The sequence below is a fragment of the Nuphar pumila genome, chromosome 7 (genome assembly GCF_984573655.1).
Source record: "Nuphar pumila chromosome 7, dmNupPumi1.hap1.1, whole genome shotgun sequence".
Classification (NCBI taxonomy): Eukaryota; Viridiplantae; Streptophyta; class Magnoliopsida; order Nymphaeales; family Nymphaeaceae; genus Nuphar; species Nuphar pumila.
Window position 1 is genome coordinate 22795784 of NC_143255.1, and position 24255 is coordinate 22820038.

The 24255-nt window shown below is 36.3% G+C and overlaps 1 protein-coding gene across 1 annotated transcript in view; it reads left to right on the top strand.

Moving 5' to 3' along the window:
* The first annotated feature begins 1613 nt into the window (after nucleotides 1-1613).
* The window catches only part of LOC149831510 (uncharacterized), a 41030-nt gene continuing 18388 nt past the window's right edge, over nucleotides 1614-24255 (top strand). Inside the window, exons 1-5 of the mRNA XM_090013924.1 lie at nucleotides 1614-2112; nucleotides 3868-3911; nucleotides 4241-4349; nucleotides 4456-4582; nucleotides 19949-20667. Coding sequence (XP_089870050.1) covers nucleotides 1908-2112; nucleotides 3868-3911; nucleotides 4241-4349; nucleotides 4456-4582; nucleotides 19949-20667 — 1204 coding nt within the window. The 5' untranslated portion in view covers nucleotides 1614-1907. The remainder of the gene's footprint in view (nucleotides 2113-3867; nucleotides 3912-4240; nucleotides 4350-4455; nucleotides 4583-19948; nucleotides 20668-24255) is intronic.

Sequence of the window (24255 nt, forward strand, 5' to 3'; positions counted from 1 at the left end):
TATATATATATATATATATATATATATAGAGAGAGAGAGAGAGAGAGAGAGAGAGAGAGAGAGAGAGAGGAGCAGCAGCTGCCTAAACATCTGTACGCCTATGGCAGACAACGTGTGCACGTTGTCCATCACACGCGTGATGGATGATGAACCCGCAAGGAGAGCATTAAAAAATACTTTAACAACTGCTGCTAAAAGTGTTTTTGCAAATGCAACGCGTTCGGGCCCATCATCCAACGATGGGTGGCTTTGAGTGGTTGGCCGCAGCTAGACACTATATATATATATATCAACAAGTAAACTGGTATGCACTACCATTTTCATAGTTTTTTTTTCAACTTTTTTTTAAAAATTTCACCATATGGATGCGATTTACATGTTTGGTTTTATAGAAATAGACTCTTAGATCATCGTATAAGAAGGATCTTTTATGGCTTAAACATTAATGACTCAATTTTCTTTTAAACATTCAAACATACAAAATCAATTTTTTTGATCCGATTACGATGATCCAATAGTCAATTTCAAGCAAATGAACCACGCCGAATGCATATGCAGGGTTAGATTTGCAAAAAACCTATGAAAATCTTGGTTAATACTAGTTTATATATTTTGCTGGTTTACATATTTCACTTTTATTTTATATATATATATATATATATATATATATAGAGAGAGAGAGAGAGAGAGCATGAAAACTAATGTTTGAACCACAATTTTTATGATTTTTTTATTCTTTTCTCTTGAATCCAACTCTCTGGATGTGATCTACATGGTTGGTTTTATAAGAACACATTACTGCATAAATGAGAATTTTTTAAGGATTTAAAATCAATGGCTCACATTCTTCATAAATATTTAAGCATTCAAAAATCATATTTTTTCATCGAAAATACATGATCAAAATGATCAAATGGTTTATTCCTAGCATATTCATCATGCCAAGCACATCCACATGGTTGGATTTGCGGAAAAAAAGTGTTGGAAATGCCCATATTTCCGGATCTCATATTTCAGTTCTCATATTATAGTGATTATATATATATATATATATATATATATATATATATATATATATATATATATATATATATATATATATATATATATATATATATATATATATATATATGCACACACACACGAGAGATAAAGAGAGTTTTTATTTTTTTTCTCGAACAACATATATTGGTTTAGTGGTTATCTCTAACCTCTTTCAAATGATAAGGCTAAGATCGAGTCCCACACCTCAACTTGCCTTTCACTATCATCACATCGAAACCCAAGTCTGGTTGGGTTATTTTCATTCATGTTTTCATATTTATAGATTCAGTTCAACCCATAGACGGGTACGTGGATTTAGATCCAACCCATTAACAGTCTTATACCTAAGATGACAAAGGCCCAAGAAAGATATGTTTGTGTACTTTGTGTCCGAGACAAGAACTCATGTGTTTACGGTAAAGATTGTACAGCCAAAGGGCAATGCCAAGACCCTCCCTTCTCGGGCTTTTGCTTTGCCCATATTCTTCTTGTTCATGTGCGTGTCAACTAAACAAGGCCTCACAAACAAGATTGCTCCTTTTTACGCACATCGAAGGGATTTCGATTAGTTTTGCTTTTGCCCTCTCTCTCCCCTTTGCACAATTACACGTAATAAAAACCCTTCTCCCCTCCCCTCCCCGCTTTCCCCCTAAACAATCCTAGAAACAGAGCGATCGTTGCCGAGAGAGGGAGGGGAATGAGAAAGACGGCCTAATAGATGATAAGAGGTTATCTCTTTTGGAGAAGGTTGTGTTTGTGGTGGTTGGTATTGTGGGTGCTGTTGGTTTCTTCAAAGGGGTTGTGGGAGGAACATAACAGAGTGTGACCACTGTTCCCTTTTGGTGGAGGGGGAAGGGGAGGAGATGGGCAGCAGTAACAACAATAACAGCAGCAGTAATGGCAAGGGAGGCGGCAGCAGCAATGCTGTGCCCGCCATCCCCGCGACGTCGAGGAAGATGGTGCAGAGCTTGAAGGAGATTGTGAACTGCCCTGACCACGAGATCTATTCCATCCTGAAGGAGTGCAACATGGACCCCAACGACGCCATCCACAGGCTTCTCTCCCAAGGTATCGGCGAAAAATTGGGGGAAAACGCGTTTCTTGCCTGTTTTCTTCTCTTCTGGTGCCGTTTCTGCTTCAAAGATGCAATCTTTATCCCTTTTTTCCTCTTTCTTTTTTGTTTTTCTTCGTTAGGCAATCTCAGTTTGTTCGTTCTGTTAGCGTCTACTGTTTGGTGCTCATACCGTTTGGGGTTTTCTTGGTTTTTGACCTTTATAGTCTTGCTTTTACTGGTATCTTTGTTGTGCGGATGCGTTTGTTCTTGGGGATTTTCCTTGACTATCAATGTGGTATGCTTGTCGAGTTCATGATTAGAGTATGTGATTGCTGTGATGTTTACTTCGTGTGAGGTGAATGATTTTTTCGCGTTCCCTTGTATTCTGGTTTTTTTATTGCTTTACTTGGTATTGTTGCTGTATCTCCTTATTCGATTTTGTGGATTTACTATTGAACCTCGGACGTTATTCTCCTCTAGCATGCATGAGAAGAAGGTTAACATTCCAAAACGATTCAGTTTCTCGGGATGCCTTTGGGTCATGGTATCATGTGTTGGGATTGCTGCAGTTTTTCAGCTTTAATGGAAGCCGTGGATCAAATATATGCCTTCATACTGAATGCCACTGATCTGTATTGTCAGAAATATTCCTTATCATTCTTATGCAATGCTCGCTTTCTAAGTTCTTGACACTTGATGGAAGATCTAAAGCTGAATTAGTGAAATCCGATCATTTTTTCTCAATTCTTTCTCTTCATCCATTTTCTAGGCACACTTAGTAAATTTTGGTTGAGGTTTCTTGGAGTTTATGTGCCCTTGAATGTTTTTTTTCACTGTCCGCATGCCTACAGTATTGATAAAGTTCCATGACATGGACCAGAGTATAGCTGCACCTGATACTCTTCAATCTATGACTCTGATGTTGATATCATCAGTATGATGTGCACTTCGGTACTTTCAAGTGTAGATTATCACTCTTTAGTGGTGAACAGAGAACCAGACTATTGGTGGCAAGAGGGCCCATATTCTAGATTTATAAGGTAGTTTGTCTTTTTTCTTTTTTACCTGGCTAGCAATTTCTATTAGTTATTTCACAACCTAAAACTGGTAGTTTTTAAGACCTGAATTTCTCCTGTGGTGAGTAATTCGTTTGTGCTTAATGCTATCTTAATAATATGGAATCTGAAGGAAGAACATTTTTCATTATCTTCTATATACAATGTTGCATAATTGCAGATGTAACCATAATATTTTGTAACTTGTGATATTTGATTTGAGCATGCAGTAATCATGGAATTTATAGTTGTCACATAAAGAAGATTCAAACGTGGTTATATTGAAAACTAAATGAAGTAACACATTTTCAATCAATGTTTATATTTTTCATGTTATTTTGTTGTTTCAGTTATGTTTCATTTTATTATATTACAGTACCACTGTTTTGAATATCTTTGTACTCATGATAACTATTTTTGAATCTATTTATACTCATGTCATGGTGTCTAACTGTTAAAGACTTTAAGGGTTTAGTTGGCTAATTAATTAGTTCCAGCTTCTGTGTTGCAGTGGTAATTCTTGCTTGATAATGTTCTTTTGTGACTATGTAAAGGTTGGTTTCTTAGTCGTTTCTTGTTCTACAATGCTTGGAAAGACCTATCTGCTATGAACTCCAAAAATTGCTTCTAGCATGTTTTCACATTCATCAATTTTCAGTAACTTATAATATTTAATCATGGAAATGTTTTTTAACATGTTGATTGTTATTCTAGATCCTTTTCATGAGGTGAAGAGCAGACGAGAAAAGAAAAAGGAGGTCAGTGAAAATGGATAAGATTTATTCATGAAGTAATTCTATTACACTATTTTGTATTGCACAAAAGCTTATAACCATGCTACGTGTTTCATTCCTATATTGTTCAATTGTAGACTTTGTGTGGTTCTGATTTAGTAAGTTCTGCTGATTTTTGCTCAGTAACTGATTTAATGAATCTACAGAAAATAATTGATAATTCTCTTTTCCCATATTTTGAGAATCAAAAGAATTTTGCATCAAAATAGATAATTATGTTAAAATGCCTGTTTACTGGGTCAAGTGAATCGCTGTAGATAATGTTTTCTGAATTTCCCCCCTCCAAATTTTAGATAAAAGACTCCTCAGATTACAAGCCTCGTGGAGTTTCAAGCCGTACTGGCAGGGTTGGAGTCGATCGTGTTTTTGTGCATACTGGAACTGCACAATATGGCTCAAGTGGTAGGCTAGCTTTTGTTCATCCTTTTAGTGAGTATATAGTAGTAGTTGTGTTTAGTTTGGGTGGATTATACTTACACTTTTATTTTGTTAAAACTCATTGTACCAGACTCTGGAGGCACCCGTGGTAAAGTTGCACAAAAGAAAGAAAATGGCATAAATATAGTTTCAAGTTCTCCAATGTCTTCATCTGGTATGGCAGGAAGCAACGATAGCAGGAAATTCAGTTCTGCAAGGTGAATTTTTGTGGTATCTGTGGCATCTAAAATTGTATGATAAGAGTTTTATGTTTTGCTTTTTGCCAGTGCAATTAATTCTTTTAGGGAAAACCTAACCCAATTGTGTTGGTGCATTGGACGGACATAGTCTTTGCTTTTATTGTCTACTATGTGTGCATCACTAAAGACATGTTTGATGGCGCAGTAAATTTTTTGGTCAGGAGAAATTTATCATGGAGAAAAGTCACTGGTGGAGGCCAGCGACTTTTTATCTCCAATTTTTGAGGAGATTTATGTTAAAATATACATGTAATCAATATATTTATATATATATATATATAAATATATTCACCCATACCCGATAAGGGGTATTTCTGTAAAATCGCCCAATAGGGGCAGTATAGTCTTTTTCCTTTTTTTACTTTTTCTTTTCTTTTTCCTTTTTCTCCTTTTTCTTTATTTTTTCTTTTTCTTTTTTGTGCATTAAATGCACCTTCATTGGGGGCCCCAACAAGGAGTCGTTGGGCCCCCAACGGTCACAATTGTGACCGTTGGGAGCCCAACGACACCTTGTTGGGTCTCCCAATGGTGCCTTTTCTCTCCTTTCTCTAAACCCTCTCTCACTCCTCTCTTGCCTATAAATAAGTGGGGTCTCCCCCTTTGTAATGTGTGGCTTCTTCAAGCCCTTTAGTGCATTTATAAGATTTTATGCTTTCTAGCCATTATTGGCTTTTGTGTATGTCCTCTTTTGGATTTGTTCTTTGATTTCTATGTGTGAATGTCCATTGTAGGACATACATTTCTTTTCCGCATATTTCATTACATGGTATCAGAGCCTTGGTTGTGCTCTTGATTCATATAGCTAGTTGTCTTGTTCTATCTCTCTTTGCTTGTCCTCCATTGTTGATTATATAATGGAAGGAGAACAAAAGATTGATCTCTCCTTCAAGCTCAATGGTACTAACTACATGATGTGGGCCGCCGCCATGGAGAACAACCTCAAAGGTAAAAAGCTTTGGGGATACGTTATGGGCACCATTACGGAACCTCAACTTCAACTTACGAAAATAGATGGTGATCAAGAAAAAGCCCTAGAAGGAAATGCTCGCATGAAGGCTATTGAAGATCACCAATCCAAGGTTGAAGATTGGGAAAGTAAGCATGCAAAAATTCTTGCATGGTTCATGAACAACGTGGAGCTAAAGATTTGCGCAACATTGCTAAATTCCGCCTAGCAAATGAAGCATGGTTCTTTATGAAAGGTATGTATACCCAAAAAGACCTTGCTCGTCAATTCTTTATCCAAGAAAAAATTCGTACCATTAAGCAAGGTGAAATGAGTGTAAGAGATTACTATAGCACTCTTGGCCCTTTGTGGGATGAGTTATCTCTTCTTGAACCTAAATGGGTATCAAGTGAAGATGTGGAAATGCGAAGAGAACAAATGGAGAAAGAACACTTTTTCCAATTTTTACATGGGCTTAGGCCCGAATATGAACAAGTGAGGTCCTCCCTCCTTCATAGATCCAAACCACTTCCTTTGGAAGATGCAATAGCCGAAATATGCCAAGAGGAAACACGTCTTGGTATGATTAAAGGAGGAGATGAAGTTCTTGCCGTGACTAAACCCGACAATCATATGAAAACCTACAAGCCTCCACACTTTGGGAGGCAAAATAACTATAATGGCAATTATAGGAAAACCATTTGCCATCATTGCCAATAACCGGGTCATATAAGACCTAATTGTCCAAAGATAAATGAACCTCCAAAAGGTAAAGTTGCTATTATTGAAGAAATCCCGCAAAAGAAGGAGGAGCCAATGAAAGGGAAAGAGTCTTTCTCCCTTGCTCAACTATCCGAAGCACTTCAAATCCTACTCAAGTCACCATCAACTTCGGGAGCCGCCATTGCCTCTTCTTCTCCTCCAGGTACGCCTTCTTGGATTCTTGACTCTGGAGCATCTTTTCATATGACCCCTATTGAAAATGGACTATCCAATGTATGTAGCAACTCCAAAAATTCCTATGTTTCCACCGCCGATGGTACCTCTTTACAAGTTAAAACTTTTGGAACCTTAGATTTTTCAAAAGATTTTTTTGTGCCAAATGTAAGAGTAGTACCTCAACTTAATTTAAATATTTTATCTGTCTCTCAAATATGTGATCATGGATGTGAAATCTCCTTCTCAACCCAAGATTGCTCTATACAGGATCTCCAGTCCGGGAAGCGGATTGGGCAAGGCCATAGGAGGGGAGATCTCTACTACATGACCAATTTGAAACTTCCTACTAACTCATTTTGTAATCATGTCCAAGATAAAAATATAGAAATTTGGCATCAAAGACTTGGACATCCAAGCTTCTCAAAAATGTACTCCTTTCCTTTTGGAAAGAAATTTTGTAATGAGAAACATTTTGTTTGTAAGAGTTGTATTTTTGGAAAAATGAAATCCACCCCCTTTCCAAAGAGAACATTTGTGTCAAAAAGACCCTTTGAACTAGTTCATTCGGATGTTTGGGGTCCTTCTCCGGTCATATCAAAAGGAGGATACTCGTATTATGTTACTTTCATTGATGATTTCACTCGATATGTGTGGATATATTTTCTCAATCTAAAATCCGAAGTCTTTAACTTTTTTAAAAAGTTTCATATGATTGTCAAAAATCAATTTTTAACTAATATCTCCATTCTTCGATCCGATTCCGGTGGAGAATATCTATCAAATGAATTTCAAGAATATTTGGAAACCAATGGAATTTGTCATCAAAGGTCATGTCCTAGGACTCCCCAACAAAACGGTCTAGCCGAAAGAAAGCATAGACATATCTTGGAAACCTCTAGGACTCTTCTCATTTCCAAAGAAATTCCAAAATGCTATTGGGCCGAAGCCGCCTTAACCTCTACTTATTTGATAAATAGGATGATATCCTCATCTCTACAAAATATATCTCCATATGAAAAACTTTTTGAAAGAACACCCGATTTTAATAGATTAAGAATTTTTGGGTGTAAGTGTTTTGTCCTTACACATAAAAGAGATAAGTTATCTCCCAAAGCTATCAAATGTGTGTTCTTAGGATACGGAGAAAATCAAAAGGGTTTTAGGTGCTTCGATCCCAAAAGCAACAAACTATATGTATCCAAAGATGTTACCTTTTTAGAAAATGAGAACGGTTTTGAGAAAAATAAAGATATTGATGAAAGCGAATATGCTTTCTTATTTGATCTTCTCTCTCAAGAAGATGTGACTCCCCACGTTGAGGATGTTTCTAATGATTTAGAGGATACTCCTCTTAGTAATGTTGAAAATGGAAGTAATGATGTTGAAAATAGGTTAATTCAAACCTATGCTAGGCGTGGTCAAGAAACTCCCATTAGTGCGTTAGAAAAATATTCTCAAAGTTCCAACATAGAAGAAACCTCTTTAAGGAGATCTAGCCGGATCTCCAATCCACCAAATAGGTTTGTTTCCTATGAGTCCCTAACACCTAAATATAGGGCATGCCTAATTGCATTACACTCTTATCATGAACCATCACACTATAATGAAGCCAAAAACATTCCTCAATGGGTTGAAGCCATGAAACTAGAACTTAGTGCCCTTGAAAAGGCTAAAACTTGGGAAATATCTTCATTACCCACTGGAAAGAAGTCTATTGGATGTAGATGGGTCTTCAAAATTAAAACTAAAAATGATGGGTCATTAGAGCGTTATAAAGCTAGGTTGGTAGCCAAAGGGTATGCTCAAGAGTACGGAATAGATTATGAAGAAACCTTCGCTCCCGTAGCTAGAATGACTAGTGTTAGGACTCTTATTGCAGTTGCATCCGTTAAAAAATGGCCTATCTATCAATTGGATGTTAAGAACGCATTTCTTAATGGCGAATTAAGTGAAGAGGTCTATATGGATCCTCCACCGGGAGTATCTATTGGTGAAAACAAAATACTTAAACTAAAAAAGGCACTATATGGGTTAAAACAAGCTCCGAAAGCTTGGCATGACAAATTTAGCAGTGTAATGACTAGTTTGAATTTTCGTTCATGTTATACTGACACTGCGTTGTTTGTGAAAAGTGCAGGATCTTCACTAGTGATTCTACTACTATATGTTGATGATATGATCATTACTGGAAGTGATGAACAAGGAATCCATGATATTAAGAAAGTTTTAAAAGAAAATTTTGATATGTCTGACCTTGGTTTCTTAAGATATTTTTTAGGTATTGAAGTTGCCTACTCTCCCCGAGGGTATATTCTCTCTCAGATGAAACTTGCTGCTGACATTTGTTCCAAATCTGGCATTTCCGATGATAAGAAGGCAGACACCCCTGAGGTCATCAATGCAAAGTTAAGGTTGGAAGATGGAACACTTCTCGAGAATCCTACTCCCTACCGACAACTTGTTGGGGCCCTGACCTACTTATCCATCTCTCGGCCAGACATAGCTCATGCAATTCACTTAGTCGGTCAGTTTCAACATGCACCTACATCTGTGCACATGAGTGCAGTCTTAAGAATAGTCAGATACATTAAAAACACCATAACTAAGGGAGTTTTTCTTTCCTCTTCATCATCTCTTGATTTAATTGCTTATACTGATGCTGATTGGGGAGAAAACCCTAATGATAGAGTCTCAACTACCGGTTTTTGTGTTTTCCTAGGTGACTATGATCTCTTGGAGATGCAAGAAGCAGCAAAAGGTGTCATTATCCTCAACTGAAGCGGAATATCGTGCAATGGCCACTACAACCATGAAGCTTGTATGGCTTAGAAGTCTCCTCAATGATATGGGCGTAATCATCTCCACTCCTTCGAAGATGTGTTGTGATAACAAAAGTACCATTTACATTGCAAGCAATCACACCTTCCATGAGCGGACTAAACACATAGAGATGGACTGCCACTATGTTCGAGATGAATACTTAAAAGGAACCATAGCACTGCCCTACGTCACATCCGAGTACCAGTTGGCGGACTTCTTCACTAAAGCTCTTGCTACTCCTCGTTTCATGTTTCTTCTCAACAAGCTTTCGGTTGTATCCCCGTAAAGCTTGAGGGGGGGTGTTAAAATATACATGTAATCAATATATTTATATATATATATATAAATATATATATATATATATAAATATATTCACCCATACCCGATAAGGGGTATTTCTGTAAAATCGCCCAATAGGGGCAGTATAGTCTTTTTCCTTTTTTTCCTTTTTCTTTTCTTTTTCCTTTTTCTCCTTTTTCTTTATTTTTTCTTTTTCTTTTTTGTGCATTAAATGCACCTTCATTGGGGGCCCCAACAAGGAGTCGTTGGGCCCCCAACGGTCACAATTGTGACCGTTGGGAGCCCAACGACACCTTGTTGGGTCTCCCAATGGTGCCTTTTCTCTCCTTTCTCTAAACCCTCTCTCACTCCTCTCTTGCCTATAAATAAGTGGGGTCTCCCCCTTTGTAATGTGTGGCTTCTTCAAGCCCTTTAGTGCATTTATAAGATTTTATGCTTTCTAGCCATTATTGGCTTTTGTGTATGTCCTCTTTTGGACTTGTTCTTTGATTTCTATGTGTGAATGTCCATTGTAGGACATACATTTCTTTTCTGCATATTTCATTACAATTTACTCCTCAAAATGGTGGAAAAAAATAGGAAATTTTGGGTGTGTTTGATGGTGCAAGTGGGACCCAGCAAAGAGCAAAAGTTTCTCCTTGGTGGAGAAATTTTCGGTGCCATGAATCACGCCCTAATAGAATCCCTCTTTGTGTCCTTCAAGCAATGTTTTTTTGCTCATCAGCTGTATACCTTGTTTATCTTTATGTCTTTAATTGTGAAGAAGCACAAGTATTGGTGCTAATCAAGTCTACTAAGGACTTGATAATAATATTCACTCACAAAAAGTGCACTAAGGCACATAAATATCATAAAATGCACTAAAAGCACATACAAAATGTTGAATCTTTATTATGGGAAAATCTCTAAAAAAACACTCTACAATGGGGCCATTAGCCCTCTATTTATACAGGCTGAAAAGGAGAGCTAGCCGTTGGGGCCATTAGCCCTCTAAATAGAGCCGTTGGGATGTAGCCCAATGGCTAGTTTATAGTCAAAAATAGAAAAAACAAAAAAGTAAAAGAAAGAAAAGAAAAAATACAAGAAAATAAAATATAGGAATTTCTAATAGTCCCCCTCAAACTTATGGTGCAATCACCGAAAGTTTGTCAAGAAGAAAATTGAATCTTGGTGAGCACAGAGCCTTGGTGAAGAAATCAACAAGTTGATATTTTGATGTCATACACGGGAGGTCAATTGTTCTCTTTAAGTATTCTGCACGAACAAAATGACAGTCCATTTCTATATGTTTAGTCCGTTCATGAAACGTGTGATTCCGAGCAATATATATGGAACTCTTGTTGTCAAAGCATAATCTCGTAGGATTCTGAAGTTGAACTCTTATATTTGTAATTAGTTGTTTGAGCTACACAATCTCCATAATGGTGGTGGCCATTGCTCTATACACAGTTTTTGTGGATGACATCGACACTTTTTGTTATTTTTTGCACTTTCACGAAATCAAGGACTCTCCTAAAATACATAAAAACCAGTTGTTGAACGCCTGTTATTTGTATTCCCTCCACATGAACTGCATGAGCTATGTCGGGTCTTGTAATACTTAGATACATGAGAGATCCAACCAGTTGTCTGAAGGGAGTTGGATTGTCTAGAGGAACCCCATCATCAATTCGCATCTTCGTTCCAACAATCTTTGGAGTGTCAACAACTTTATCATCTGATAGTCCTGACCTGTCAATGATATCTAAAGCAAACTTTGTTTGTGACAATATATATCCTCTGTTGGAATATGATACTTCTATTCCAAGAAAGTATGTTAAAAAACCAAGATCAGTCATTTCAAAAATGTTTTTCAAAAATTGTTTTACTTTTTCAATTCCTTCTTTGTCGCTTCCTGTAATCAACATATGGAAGAAGAATTATAATACATGCAAAAAAATTCTTGATAAAAAAAGTTGTCAGTATAACAAGGTTTGAAACCATACTTTGTAATTATATTGTTAAATGTGTTAAACCATGCTTTAGGTGCTTGTTTGAGTCCATATAAGACTTTTCTTAATCTAAACACTTTGCCTTTAGAAACTATCAACCCAGGTGAAACATCCATATATACTTCCTCATTAAGGTTGCCATTTAAAAATGCATTCTTAACATCCATTTGAAATATATTTGAATTTTTAACAGCAGCAATAGCCACAAGAATTCTAACGATTGTCATTCTAGCAATAGGAGAAGAGGTTTATTTATAGTCTACTCCATACTCTTGAGAGTATCCTTTAGCTACTAACCTAACTTTATATCTTTCGAAGGATCCATCACTCTTTGTCTTGACTTTGAAGACCCATCTACAACCTACAGTTTTCTTTCCGAGTGGTAGATTTAGGATTTCCCAAGTGTTAGCACCTTCCAATGCATCTAGTTCGATATGCATGACTTTTTTCTATTCAAGAAGATTTTTGGCTTCATTGTAGCAGGAGGGTTCAAAGTATGAATGAATGGCTAAAAGGCATGCCCTATGTTTAGGAGAGAATGAGTCATAGAAAATGAATCTATTGGGAATTCTTGGAGTTCTCTCAGATCTACAAAGAATAATTTGTTCAGAGGAAGCTTTTAATGATTTGTGAGCATTTAGATTTTCAGTGGATATGTTCTTATTTCTTCTAGTGTATACTATTGGTTCAACTATTGTTTCTCTTTCAATAGGGGACTCTATAGGAGTGAGTTGACTGTCATCATTCTCATAATTAGAGTAGTTTAAACAAGGAGTAATCAACATTTATATTTTGTGACATACATCCTTCAAATCCACTTTCATTTTCAACAAAATTAACATTCCTTGAGACAAAAAGTTTATCATTTTTGATATCATAACATTTAAACCCTTTTTATGATTCAGAATAACCAATGAAAGCACAAGGAATAGCCTTGGAGGACAATGTCTCCTTTATCACTTAAAACAAAACACTTACAACCAACGATTCTAAGTCTTTGATAATTGGGTTTATACTTAAATAGTTTTTCAAAGGTAATTTCATTTGATAGAGATTTTGAGGGCATCCTATTGATAAGATATATTGAGGTTAGAGCAACTTCAACCCAAAAGTTTTTGGGAACATTTCTAGAAATAAGTAATGTCCTTGTAGTTTCTATAATATGTCTATGTTTTCTTTCCGAAATTTTGTTTTGTTGAGGTGTTCTAGGACACGATCTTTGGTGCAAAATGCTTTAATTTTCTAAAAATTGTTTAAAATCATTTGATAAATACTCTTCGCCAGCGTCTGTTCTTAAGGTTTTAATCTTGCTTTCAGATTGAGTTTTGATCATGTTATGAAAGTTTTTGAAGGATGCAAACACATCAAATTTAAATTTACGAAAATAAATCCAACAATATCTAGTATAATCATCAATGAACACAGCATAGTAGGAGAATCCTCCTTTAGAAAGTACAGGAGCTGGACCCCAGACATTCGAATGGACTAACTCAAAGGGCATGGAGGAGTAAAAAGTCCTTTGTCCAAAGGGCAAATATATCATTTTTTCAAGTATGTATTCCTTGCATTCAAAATTGTCTTTACAAAGATCCTTAGTAACATGTACAAAATTTAATTTCTTTACGTTTGGATGGCCAAGTCTATGATGCCAAACTTGGATATCTTTTGTTTGAGCAATATTACAAAAAAATTCTTTTGGAATAAAAAGAGAGTTCATGTAATAAAATCTCCTTGCTTAGATCATTCCCCAATCAATTTCTCGGATTGATGATCATGCACCCAACATTTGTTTGATGAGAATACAATATCACATCCGTGATCTGAGATTTAAGAGACAAAAATTAAGTTAAGATGTAATTTTGGTATAAATTTAACTTTTGGGAGGTAAAACTTGTTATCTTTAGTCAAATTATTTTCAAAATTTTCAATACCTTTTATTTCCAAAGATGTTCCATCGGCAGTATAAACAAAAGATGCATTTGAATTAAGTTTACATTATGATAGAATAGACTTATGTGGGGGTCATATGAAATGGAGCTCCATAGTCAAGAAGCCAAGAACACATACCAGGAGTTGAAGAAGATGCAATGGCCGCCCCGATGTAGATCTTTTAAATAATGGTTGTAGTGCCTCTGTTAATTGTGCCAATGACTTGAGAGATTTTTGAGGCTTATAGTGTCTTCTTCTTGTTTTGATGGAGCTGCCACAACCTTTTTTTCATGAGGTCTATAGTCCTTTTTGAATCTAGGACATTGTGGTTTAATGTCACCAGACTCACAACAATTATGACAAATTACTTTGTATTATCCTCTATTTTGATTTTTATTGAAGTGAGGAGGCCTATAAGGCTTGATATGATTTCCCGGTTTGGAGATGGCAAAAGCACAATCATCTTATTGAGTGATACTATGTGTAGCAAGAACATTATCACTTTTGCTCATATTAAGTCTAGTTTCTTCTCTACTAAGTTTAGTGAGAATTTCATGAACAGGAGGAGGTGATGAGGAAGATAGCAAAGAGGCTCTAGTTTATTCAAACTCGGGTCTCAAACCATAAAGAAAGGCAAAAAATCTATCTTCTTCAACTTGAGCCCTCCGCAACTCAATACATTTTTCTTCCCATTTTGGTTCAAATTGAGCGAGTTGAGTCCAAATGGAAGATAATTCCATAAAATAGTCTCTAACATTCTTATCTCCTTGTTTGATGTTTCTAGCCTTTTCTTGGAGATAATACTTATGAGCCATATCTTTTTTGGTAAACATACCTTTAAGATATTCTCATGCCTCACTTGCCTTTTTGTAGCATAAAAGATTTGAGGCAATTTTGGTTTCTACCTCACTTAGCATCCAAGATAAAATTTTTACATTTTTCATGTCCGATTCATCTAATTTTTTTTATAATATTCCTCCAATGCTATTGCTTTTTCTCATTTTTTTCCTTCGAGATTTGTCTCAACATTATTTTCACATATAGTAAGTTTATGAGTAGGTTTGGAAATAGTACATCTAACGTACCTCTATAATCTTTGACCTTTTATGAATGTCTCCAAATGTCCCGCCCAAATGATGTAGTTGCTACCGTCAAGCTTGAATGGTGGAACGAAGTTGGAGCTGCTTGAGTTATGAGACAAGAATTTAGCCATATTGAAGAGGGAGGAATCACAATCAAAGGAGAATCACCAGCACACTTTACGATGCAACTACCAACACACTTTACGAGGCAGCCTCCACGAGTAAATATAGGCAAGGTAGCCAACCCGGGTCTGATACCATGTGAAGAAGTACAAGTATTGGTGCTAATAAAGTCTACAAAGGACTTGATAATAATATTCACTCACAAAAAGTGCACTAAGACACATAAATATCATAAAATGCACTAAAAGCACATAAAAAATGTTAAATCTTTATTATGAGAAAATCTCTCAAAAAACACTCTGTACAATGGGGCCATTAGCCCTCTATTTATACAGGCTGAAAAGGAGAGCTAGCCGATGGGCATCTTCCCAACGGTTCTAAATAGAGCGGTTGTGATGTAGCCCAACAGCTAGTCTACAGTCAAAAACAGAAAAAACAAAAAAGTAAAAAGAAAGAAAATACAAAATGAAAAAGAAAGAAAAGAATAAATACAAGAAAATAAAATACATGAATTTCTAACAGTGATCATCATTCAACTTCTACTGTCTTTAATATGAGGGATATGTTTGCAGGTTGGTGGAATTGACAACCTTACCCATCCAAAACTATGTATATTCTGGGTTTTCTAATAATCTAATTCCTGTCATTGGGATTACAAATTTGCATAATAGGGAACTAAGTAGGAACTAAGTAGGAACTAAGAAATGATTTAATTCAATGGCCATATTGCAACTCTTATTATCATCTAGTTCATCAGACTAGATTTTTCTGAAGTTGTGGACCTAAGGGAGTTGATGTGACATAAATTTTGAAATCCGTGATCATTTTTATGGTTTTCCCGATGCTTTCACAGAAGAGTTAGATTTATGGTCCATTTTATATGAAAAATGGTAATTATTAATCTGTGTGTGTGTGCATTCATGCATGCGCAATATATGTGTGTGTGTGCTGTAATCCATAACAATTGAGATTTAGTCAGGAAATTGCAACTCACGTGATGAGATGAATGCTGAGGAGATTGATCTACTATGTGTTATTGTCTTACAAAGCGACAATTAAAGAGCAACTATAGATCTTGAAGGGAGGTCTTTCTACCAGCCGAGAGGCTTTCTATACCTAAATCAATGTGTGCAGTGTGCTTGCCTAATCAAGTCTTTGTTTCTTCCATATGCTAATATAATACCTTAAGCTATCTGTTGCACTTATATGATCTCTCTCTCTCTCTCTCCCTTTTAGTACGTGGAGAAACCACACTCAGGATTGGAGACCTGGCTGTGCTGGATTTATCCTGCTGTGCCTAAGCTTGACATCCTAGTGGCATAAAAGTCTGTGGGTGCCCCCTGGGAGCCTCCTGCTTCACCTTTCAGACGGGGTAGCCCGTGCTTGGAATAGGGGGAGACATCCCTATCCACAAGCAGAGACCATGTCGGTGACCCTTGGGGACCTTGCTGTAAACAACTAATAAATAACCATATATTAGCTTCTATGGTATTCCAAAGAAAGGTGGCCCTGCTGCATATCTAGATTCAAATATGTTTAGAGCATCCAGATTATAATAAATTTTCTTTCTTATGTATAGTTTGGATATCTTTAGATTTTAAGTTTTAATAGTGCCTTCATTGTTTATGAACAACATATGTTATGGGACGTCCTAAATGTTATAATAATTTTTACAACCAGTTAAAATGAGTTTGAACTGAGGGTGGACCATTGACATAATCCTCCTCTACTGGTGAGTGCAGTTCTCTCTCTGTGCTTAGGTCTAGTTGATATATGTTTCTATGTGTTGTTCAAGTCACTTGTTTACAACCAGTTCAAACAAGTGTGGATCTCTCTCTCTCTCTATATATATATGTATATATATATATATATATATATATATATATATATGCTTAGGTCTTACTAGATATACATTCCACTGAGTTAATACTTGTGTCACTAACCTGAAAATATTGCTATCAAATTCTTAAACTAAGATGCTGTAGTACTGAGTACCAAGGTTGTAAGTAGTGTATCATAACCCGTATCGATCAGGCCCAAAGTAAGACACGTATCGTAAAAAATCGTAAATTTCACTAAAAAAGTCTTTAAAAATCTGAAAAAATCATAGAATACAAAAACATAATATATTTATGTAATAAGATTAACTTAACATAGATATGTCATTAAACATTTAACAACCACACATTTGGTTGTGTAGCCACATCTAATCACCACAAATACAATCGGTTAAGACAAAATAATATTCAAAAGCCAAAATGCTTTCATAACTCATTACAAAAGTTAAAGTTACATTTTTTTAGTTACATAATGTCATGCTAAGGGGAAAGGCATACAAGCTAGAGTTCAGAAACATGTCTATATATAAAAGTCATCTTCACTATCAAGCTTCAACTCAATGATTTCTTTCGTTTATTGTATCTTTCAGTGGCTTGAGATGATGATGGGCCATCTTCATCTTTTGAATAAAGGACCACTTGTGGCAATTTCCCTCCTACAAATTTTTTTCTGAATCAAGGACCACTTCTGGCAATTTCTCTCCAACAAATGTTGCATACACTTGTGACTTTCTTTTATCAACCTCTATAAGACTAGTAAGAAGCTCAACATAAATATCAATATGAATGTGATGTGTACATAATTTCACAATGGAGTTTCTATGCCCTACAACATAACGTTTAAATCTATACAATCCTTCATGCATTACAAAACCACAAAAGTTACACTTTACTATTCCTTTCAATCACATTTTCAAGTCAACTAGTGTACAATATCTCAATGCAGAATCTTTTGAGAGACATCCTCGAAGACCTCCACCCTCCATCGACCTCCTAGAGCACGAATTACTAAATCTGTTCATTACAAAGATGTAAAACAATGCTTAATAACACACTTAAGGACAAATTTTGAGTTCTAAGGGCACAAAAAATGGGATTAAGGGTAAAAAACTAAAAGTAAAGTAATATATTATAAAAGTATAAAAAAAAAAGGAGCTTACCCTCCTTCAACTTTAATTATACACAAATGAAGCAAAGAGCGATGGTTTTTTACCTTATCTCACTTGAGTGAAAATTGGGTGAAAATGCACTCTTACACAAGAAAACCATAAACGCCTCTTCCTTGCACAAGAATCGAACCCCAAAACACTCTCAAGTCTCCTATGAGTGCTTGACTTTTCTTCTAATGGCCTCTACACAAATGAAGAAATTGACCCTAAGAAGGTCTTTAAAACCCAAAATAAAAAAAAGTTTTGGGTATTTTAAAGTGAACGTACTGTACGATACACCCAATACGGATACGATGCACACTCGTATCGTGATACGAGTGCGTATCATATAGTTCGAATACATAGTAACAATCATTGTTGTATGTATCATACCGTATCGTATGATACATATCATTACTATAAGGAATATTAATATGATATGCGCTTGCATCGGGATACCGAGTGTGTATCGTATATGTATTGGGTGTTTCGTACGACACATGTCCATATGTCCATATCATACGATACAAGGTGTATTGTACAATACATGGTCGATGCACTTAAAAAATGGTCGAATCATAATTTTCTAGTTTTGGGTTTTAAAGACTTCTTGAGGATTGGCTCCCTCATTTGTGTAGAAGCCATTAGAGAGGCATCCACAGACCCTAGTACTCGTGAGAGCGATTTGGGGGTCGATCCGTGCTCAAGGGAGAGGGTTTTTGCAGTGTGCTAAAGTAAAAGTGTATTTTCACCATTTTTTCACTCAAAGTAGTGGGTTAAGGTAAAAAAATATTTATTATGAGTAAAATTATAAAGCTACCCTCCATTTTTTTTTGCTTCGGGGGGCACTTCCCCCTCTAACCCCCCGCCAACTTAAGAGATTTATATCACGATAGAAATTAGGCTCCATACTCCTCCAACAAAGATGGCATCAAATGATCCGACATGGCAATAGGACACTCAAATATTAAGTGAAATCCGATTGAAAATTGAATGCAACTATTGCCATAATATTTTTGTTTATGTAATATGAAAGTATGAGTCTTGTAGCATGTCCTTAATTGCAAAATATTTAATATTTTGCATTGTTCTTGTGAGATAGTTGTTGTTTGATGATGTCTTATGCAACTCATAGAGACATAGATGCTTCATATGTAATTTTATGGTTGTATTTTGTACAATTCATCATTGTTTCATGTGTTATGATTTTTTTAGAATTTTTGCTAGTTTTTTATTTTTCATGTTTTTATTTTTTTATTTTATTAAAAATTATGATTTTTTGCTCTATGATACGATATGTATCTTATTTTGGGCCCGATCGATACAGATAACAATACAATACTTACAACCTTGGTAACAATATGTATCGTACCGTATCGTACGATACTTACAGCATTGCTGAGTACTATTGTTTTTTTTTTTCATTTCTAATTTTGCAGGAAAGTGGTAATTTAATGTGAAACAAATCATGCTTTGATGTGTCTTTCTATAACTATGGATGTGGTTGCTATATTTGGTAATTATCCATTAGTTTGTTTTCTTTTGCCCTAATGCAATTCATGATGTTTTTGTTTTGCTCCAATTTTTTGGAAATGAATCATATGGGTGATATCCCATTCTTTTCCAGTGTCCTTCATGAAAAATGCACCTAAGAGACTCTGATAATTTATAGCAATTATCAGTGCTTACCTTGAAAAACCAAATCAGAATATATAATGTTGATTAATAATTCTCGAAACTGAACTCCATGAATTTCAATTTCTCAACAGTCTCGAGAACCTGACATTTTTGAAATTCTGCAGCCACCGATTTTATATTATATATTTTTCCTTGAATTTGTTGTCTTCTTTTTCTTCATTTGTTGCATTAGTAAGAGAGCTGATAATAAGGGTCAGATTATATAGTTGGATGGTTTGGCCTCCCTATCATAACCATGGGGTCTCGGGTTTGAATCCCATTGGGGGTTACCCTGAGCTTGCCTTCTGGAGGGGGGAAAAAGAGTGCTGATAATAATATGATTTCTTGTTGAATTTTTGATTTTTTAGGTTATTTCTTCTTTTAGATTGTTTTGCATTAAAATCTATGTATCTATTTGCAGATTGGTTGACCAGTTTTTCCTGTTAAGATTTCTGATTCAAAATGTTCTCTTATTTTTCATCTGGTGGAACTTTTTTTCGCCTCTTATTTATTTATTTTTGTCTTCTGCAGTGATTTTGTGTCTGTTGAGAGCACCATGCATACAGGAGATTCAGATGGTGGTACCTCTTTGTCTTTGCAGCCTACATCAGGTTATCAATCTGCATGGGTTGGAATCCCGGGTCAGCCTTGCTTGGCTGACATTGTCAAGTCTGGAAGGCCACAGAGTAAGCCATCTAGCTTGCTGGTTTCAGCCATTTCAGCTTCCCAGACACTGCAAAATGCAAATCCAGCACAATTATCCCACCATGGTGTCAAGCAACCCTTTATTAGCACAACTACTCCACCTGTATCTCCACATGAGTTACTAACTTCACAAGACCATTCATCCAAGGTCCAAAATGCATTGAACCGTGAACCAGATATAGCCGCGACCCAGTGTGTGACTGGTGATGGCTGGTCAGTGGTAGAACAGTCCATGAATGTATCTTCCATATCAGAGCCATCCAGTGCCTCTGTAGTTTATGCTGACCTGAATGATATACCAAGTCTGCAGACCGAGAAACTCAGCATGAATTCCAGCTCTCGGCTAGATGAACTGCCCATTACAGATCAAAATCTTGGTGTTCAACCTTTATCTGCTGACATAAGTGGAAGTGCATCAGCATCTGATGTGCATATCGTAATGGAGAATTCTGCAGTCCAACATGACTCCAGTCATTTCAATGATGCTCACTTCAATGGCCATGTTTCATACCAATCTCAAGGACTTTCTTTTGAACACTCAGGAGGTAATCTAAGAACCAATTTTTTATTGCAATTCATCACCATTACATATATCTATATATGGTGTTTTCTGTTAGAAAACCAACACAAGGTTCTGCTTTGGAGCTGTCACAGTGACATGCCTAAATAGGATTGTGTCATGAATGATACATACTGACACAAACTCCGACACACCGTGTCGGATGCGTGTCAGTTCACTTTCATTTCAGTTCAAATCTTTTGTTTGAGTTTCAACCTGTCCGCCCTAATATATATATATATATATATATATATATATATATATATAGAGAGAGAGAGAGAGAGAGAGAGAGAGAGAGAGAGAGAGAGAGAGAGAGAGAGAGAGAGAGAGAGAGAGGACATATCAGACTGTCATGGCTCTCTTTTTATGGTTTTATCATCCAACACGTCATTAGAGAGAGGGTCATTGGAGTAGATTGGACAGAGAAAGAGATTGTCAATCTCATCCTGCTTAACGAATATTATAAGAGTGCCCCCTTTAAGTGAGAACATAAAATATTTTATATTTTCCCTAAAAAACATTTATATTAATTCTATATATTAATAAGAAACTATTTTATTAAATACTTAATACAAAACACCAAAAAACTTTTTAAATGAATTATAAAGCACATATATATATATACACACACACACATATTGCTGGTCATACTTTTCAAAATTATGCCAAATCCATGTGACATTTACGAGTCATGTACACGTGTCTTTTTGACATAGCTTTGGAGAAAATCCATGAATGCAATTCATGCATGTATTTTTTGGAAGATGGTTTTCTCTGCATCATAATATTGGAGTTTAATGTCTAAAGAATTTGTAAGCGTCAGGGTTATTTGTTCTGGTTTGACATTGCTCCAAGCTTAGATGACCCAAGGGTATTAGCTTGGGTATGCATGGTTCATTACGGCCTCTTATGCTTAGTCTCATTACATGACTTTCCATATCTATTTGTTTCACTCATAGAATGTTACATTCCCTTGTAGGTGGCATGAGAAAAACTTTTGATTTGCAAACTAAGCTGCTTTGTGGTTTGTGCAAACCATATTAATCACAATTTACAATTTGAAGGAATCTCAGTCTTTGATGACATGTCATTTTGTTTGGGATTGTTTACTCTTGAGATCCTCAGCATGATGAAGGAAACATATGTAGGCACCAAATACTTCATTCTAATTTCATTAAAATATTTTGAGAGCCTAGAAAAAATCCACCTTCCTAGATCTTGCATTTTATTTTATTTGAAAGCAAACTTGGTTGAATTATTATCTCATGACTTGATTGAAAGCAGGATGTCCGCTGTTAAAATGTAATATAAACATGTAAACATTGTAATATATATAATAATAATAATATTATACTATATTATTATTATATATATTTATTTTATTTTTATCTTTCCTTTTCCTTATGTATTTTTTCTGGTTTTTTGGTATCTAGTTCACATAGAACTAGAATACCTTTGTAAGTCAAGTCTTAGTCAAGACTTTACTAAACAAAGAGACATTGGACTAGGTCCAACGGCTCTAAATAGAGTCGTTACTCTATTGAGTCTATCTCACTCCCTCATCTCATGTGTGTATAAATCAGAGTTACCGGAAGCGCCTAGGTAAAAGGGGAAGCGCGCTTCGGAAGCGCGAAACGTCGCGCTTCCGAAGCATGAGGGGAAGCGTCCCTCTTTTTTGGGAAGCGTGCTTCCCTTTTATGGGAAGCACGCTTCCCCCACGCTTCCCCGCGCTTCCCCCTCGCTTCCCCCATTTTTTTCATTTTTTTCGCTTCCCCCTCGCTTCCGGTTCGCTTCCTAAGTCGCTTCCGAGACAGTTCAGAATTTTCTTCTAAGTAGTCCCCCACTTCCTAAATTTTTGAAAGTGCCTCGCTTCCCGCTCCCGCTTCCCGTATCGCTTCCCGCTTCCGCTTCCTCGACTGGTAACTCTGTTTTAAATAAGGGTCAGACCCCTCTCATTTGTAACTTGAATGCTTATTAAGCATTTTCAATATTCAATAAAGATTTATTATTTTTATTGTTGTTCCTTTTATACCCTTCTTAAGGGTTGTGCTCAAGTGTCTGTCTAGACACTCTTGTTTGTGGATCTAAGTGCTTTTGTAGAAGACCCTCATTTCATTTCATCCGCCTTCCTGACTATGTCACACAGACATAGATACAGGTACTGGACACAATCTCTACACATGACAGGAGAGTTTTGTAAGACTAGGACACATGGGACAGGACATTGCTGCACACTGTCACACGGACACCCTATTTTCACCCCATACCTTATCCCTTCATATATTGTTTCTACTAGAAAAGTCCATAAAACTGGCTGTATCATCAAATCGACAGCTGTATCCATGTGGGATAGCAGCCTTGTGCTTCCACGCACAGAGACATTGGTGCTCTCACGTACCACATCCCAAATTATTGATAAAAAAAGGAAGAAAAAACAAAAATGAATGAGAGGATTTCATCCTCGATTTTGATGAGGTAAAAATGTTGGTATCTTAACATGTCTTACTGTTCTAGTTCCAGGCTTATAGTGGTATTCTTTTCAGTAAGAAAGGCTATTCTTTTCCACCACTAGAAACTATCCTTCCAGGCATGTAGTGGTCTGCTGGTCCTGTGACTTTTATCTCGTGCTGCTTCTCTGTCTGTACTGTAATGTGGAAATTTAAATTGCATGCATGAATTCACTAAGTTTATGATGGATTATGGATGTTATCTTTTGAGACCCCAAAAGAGTTATGTTTATGGAAGGCATAGGGCTGTTCTTTCCTACCACTAGAAACTATCCTTGCGGTCACATCTTGCTCTGCTTCTCTCTGTAGCTGTATATAGATTTGGCCAGTTTGGGTTATGCATAATGCACATGAGAATGAAGTGGAATCTGTAGACATTTAAGGGGAGTTTGAATACCATGGTTCTCTAGGTGTGATTGGTGGGCACTTCCATCGATGCCAGATCTAGCGTGAAGCCCAAGCCAGTTCCAACCTCCTCCCATACATGGGATCTCAGTTCTGAGTTCTGACAATATGGGATCCTCAGATTTCTGCTCCGATGGGTAGAGATAGGACCAGAACTCTGAGGGTTTGAGATCATCAAATCTCAGTTTGAGATCCTTGGATAGTTCTGAGGCTCTCAAATGCTCCCTTAGGGTAAGATGGATGGTGTTGGGATTTACCTGAAGCTCGTAACATGTTGGCAACTGCTCAAGATCACCTCCTCAACAAATTAAACTTATCAGACTTGAAGTCACATATGAGACGAGGCTTACCATTAGTTACAAAGATTTTGCCTTGATCATATTGTAGAGTGCCAATATTGCTGCCTCCTTTCCTGCCATTTAAGTTGTTCTGTACATGATGCCCACCTGGATTATTAAATACAAAGGAGTTGCTAAAGCAACTCCTGATGCATGGTCCATATGAGGTGGAACTCATGAATTATTTCAATGCAAAGAAAAGAAAAGTTGCTGGCTGCAAGCTATAAAAGAAATCAACTTAAAGAATTGAATTTGCAATGATGGGGTTAGATGACAATTATGTAGTTTATTTAGTTATATGATAGATTATAGGTTTATGAGATT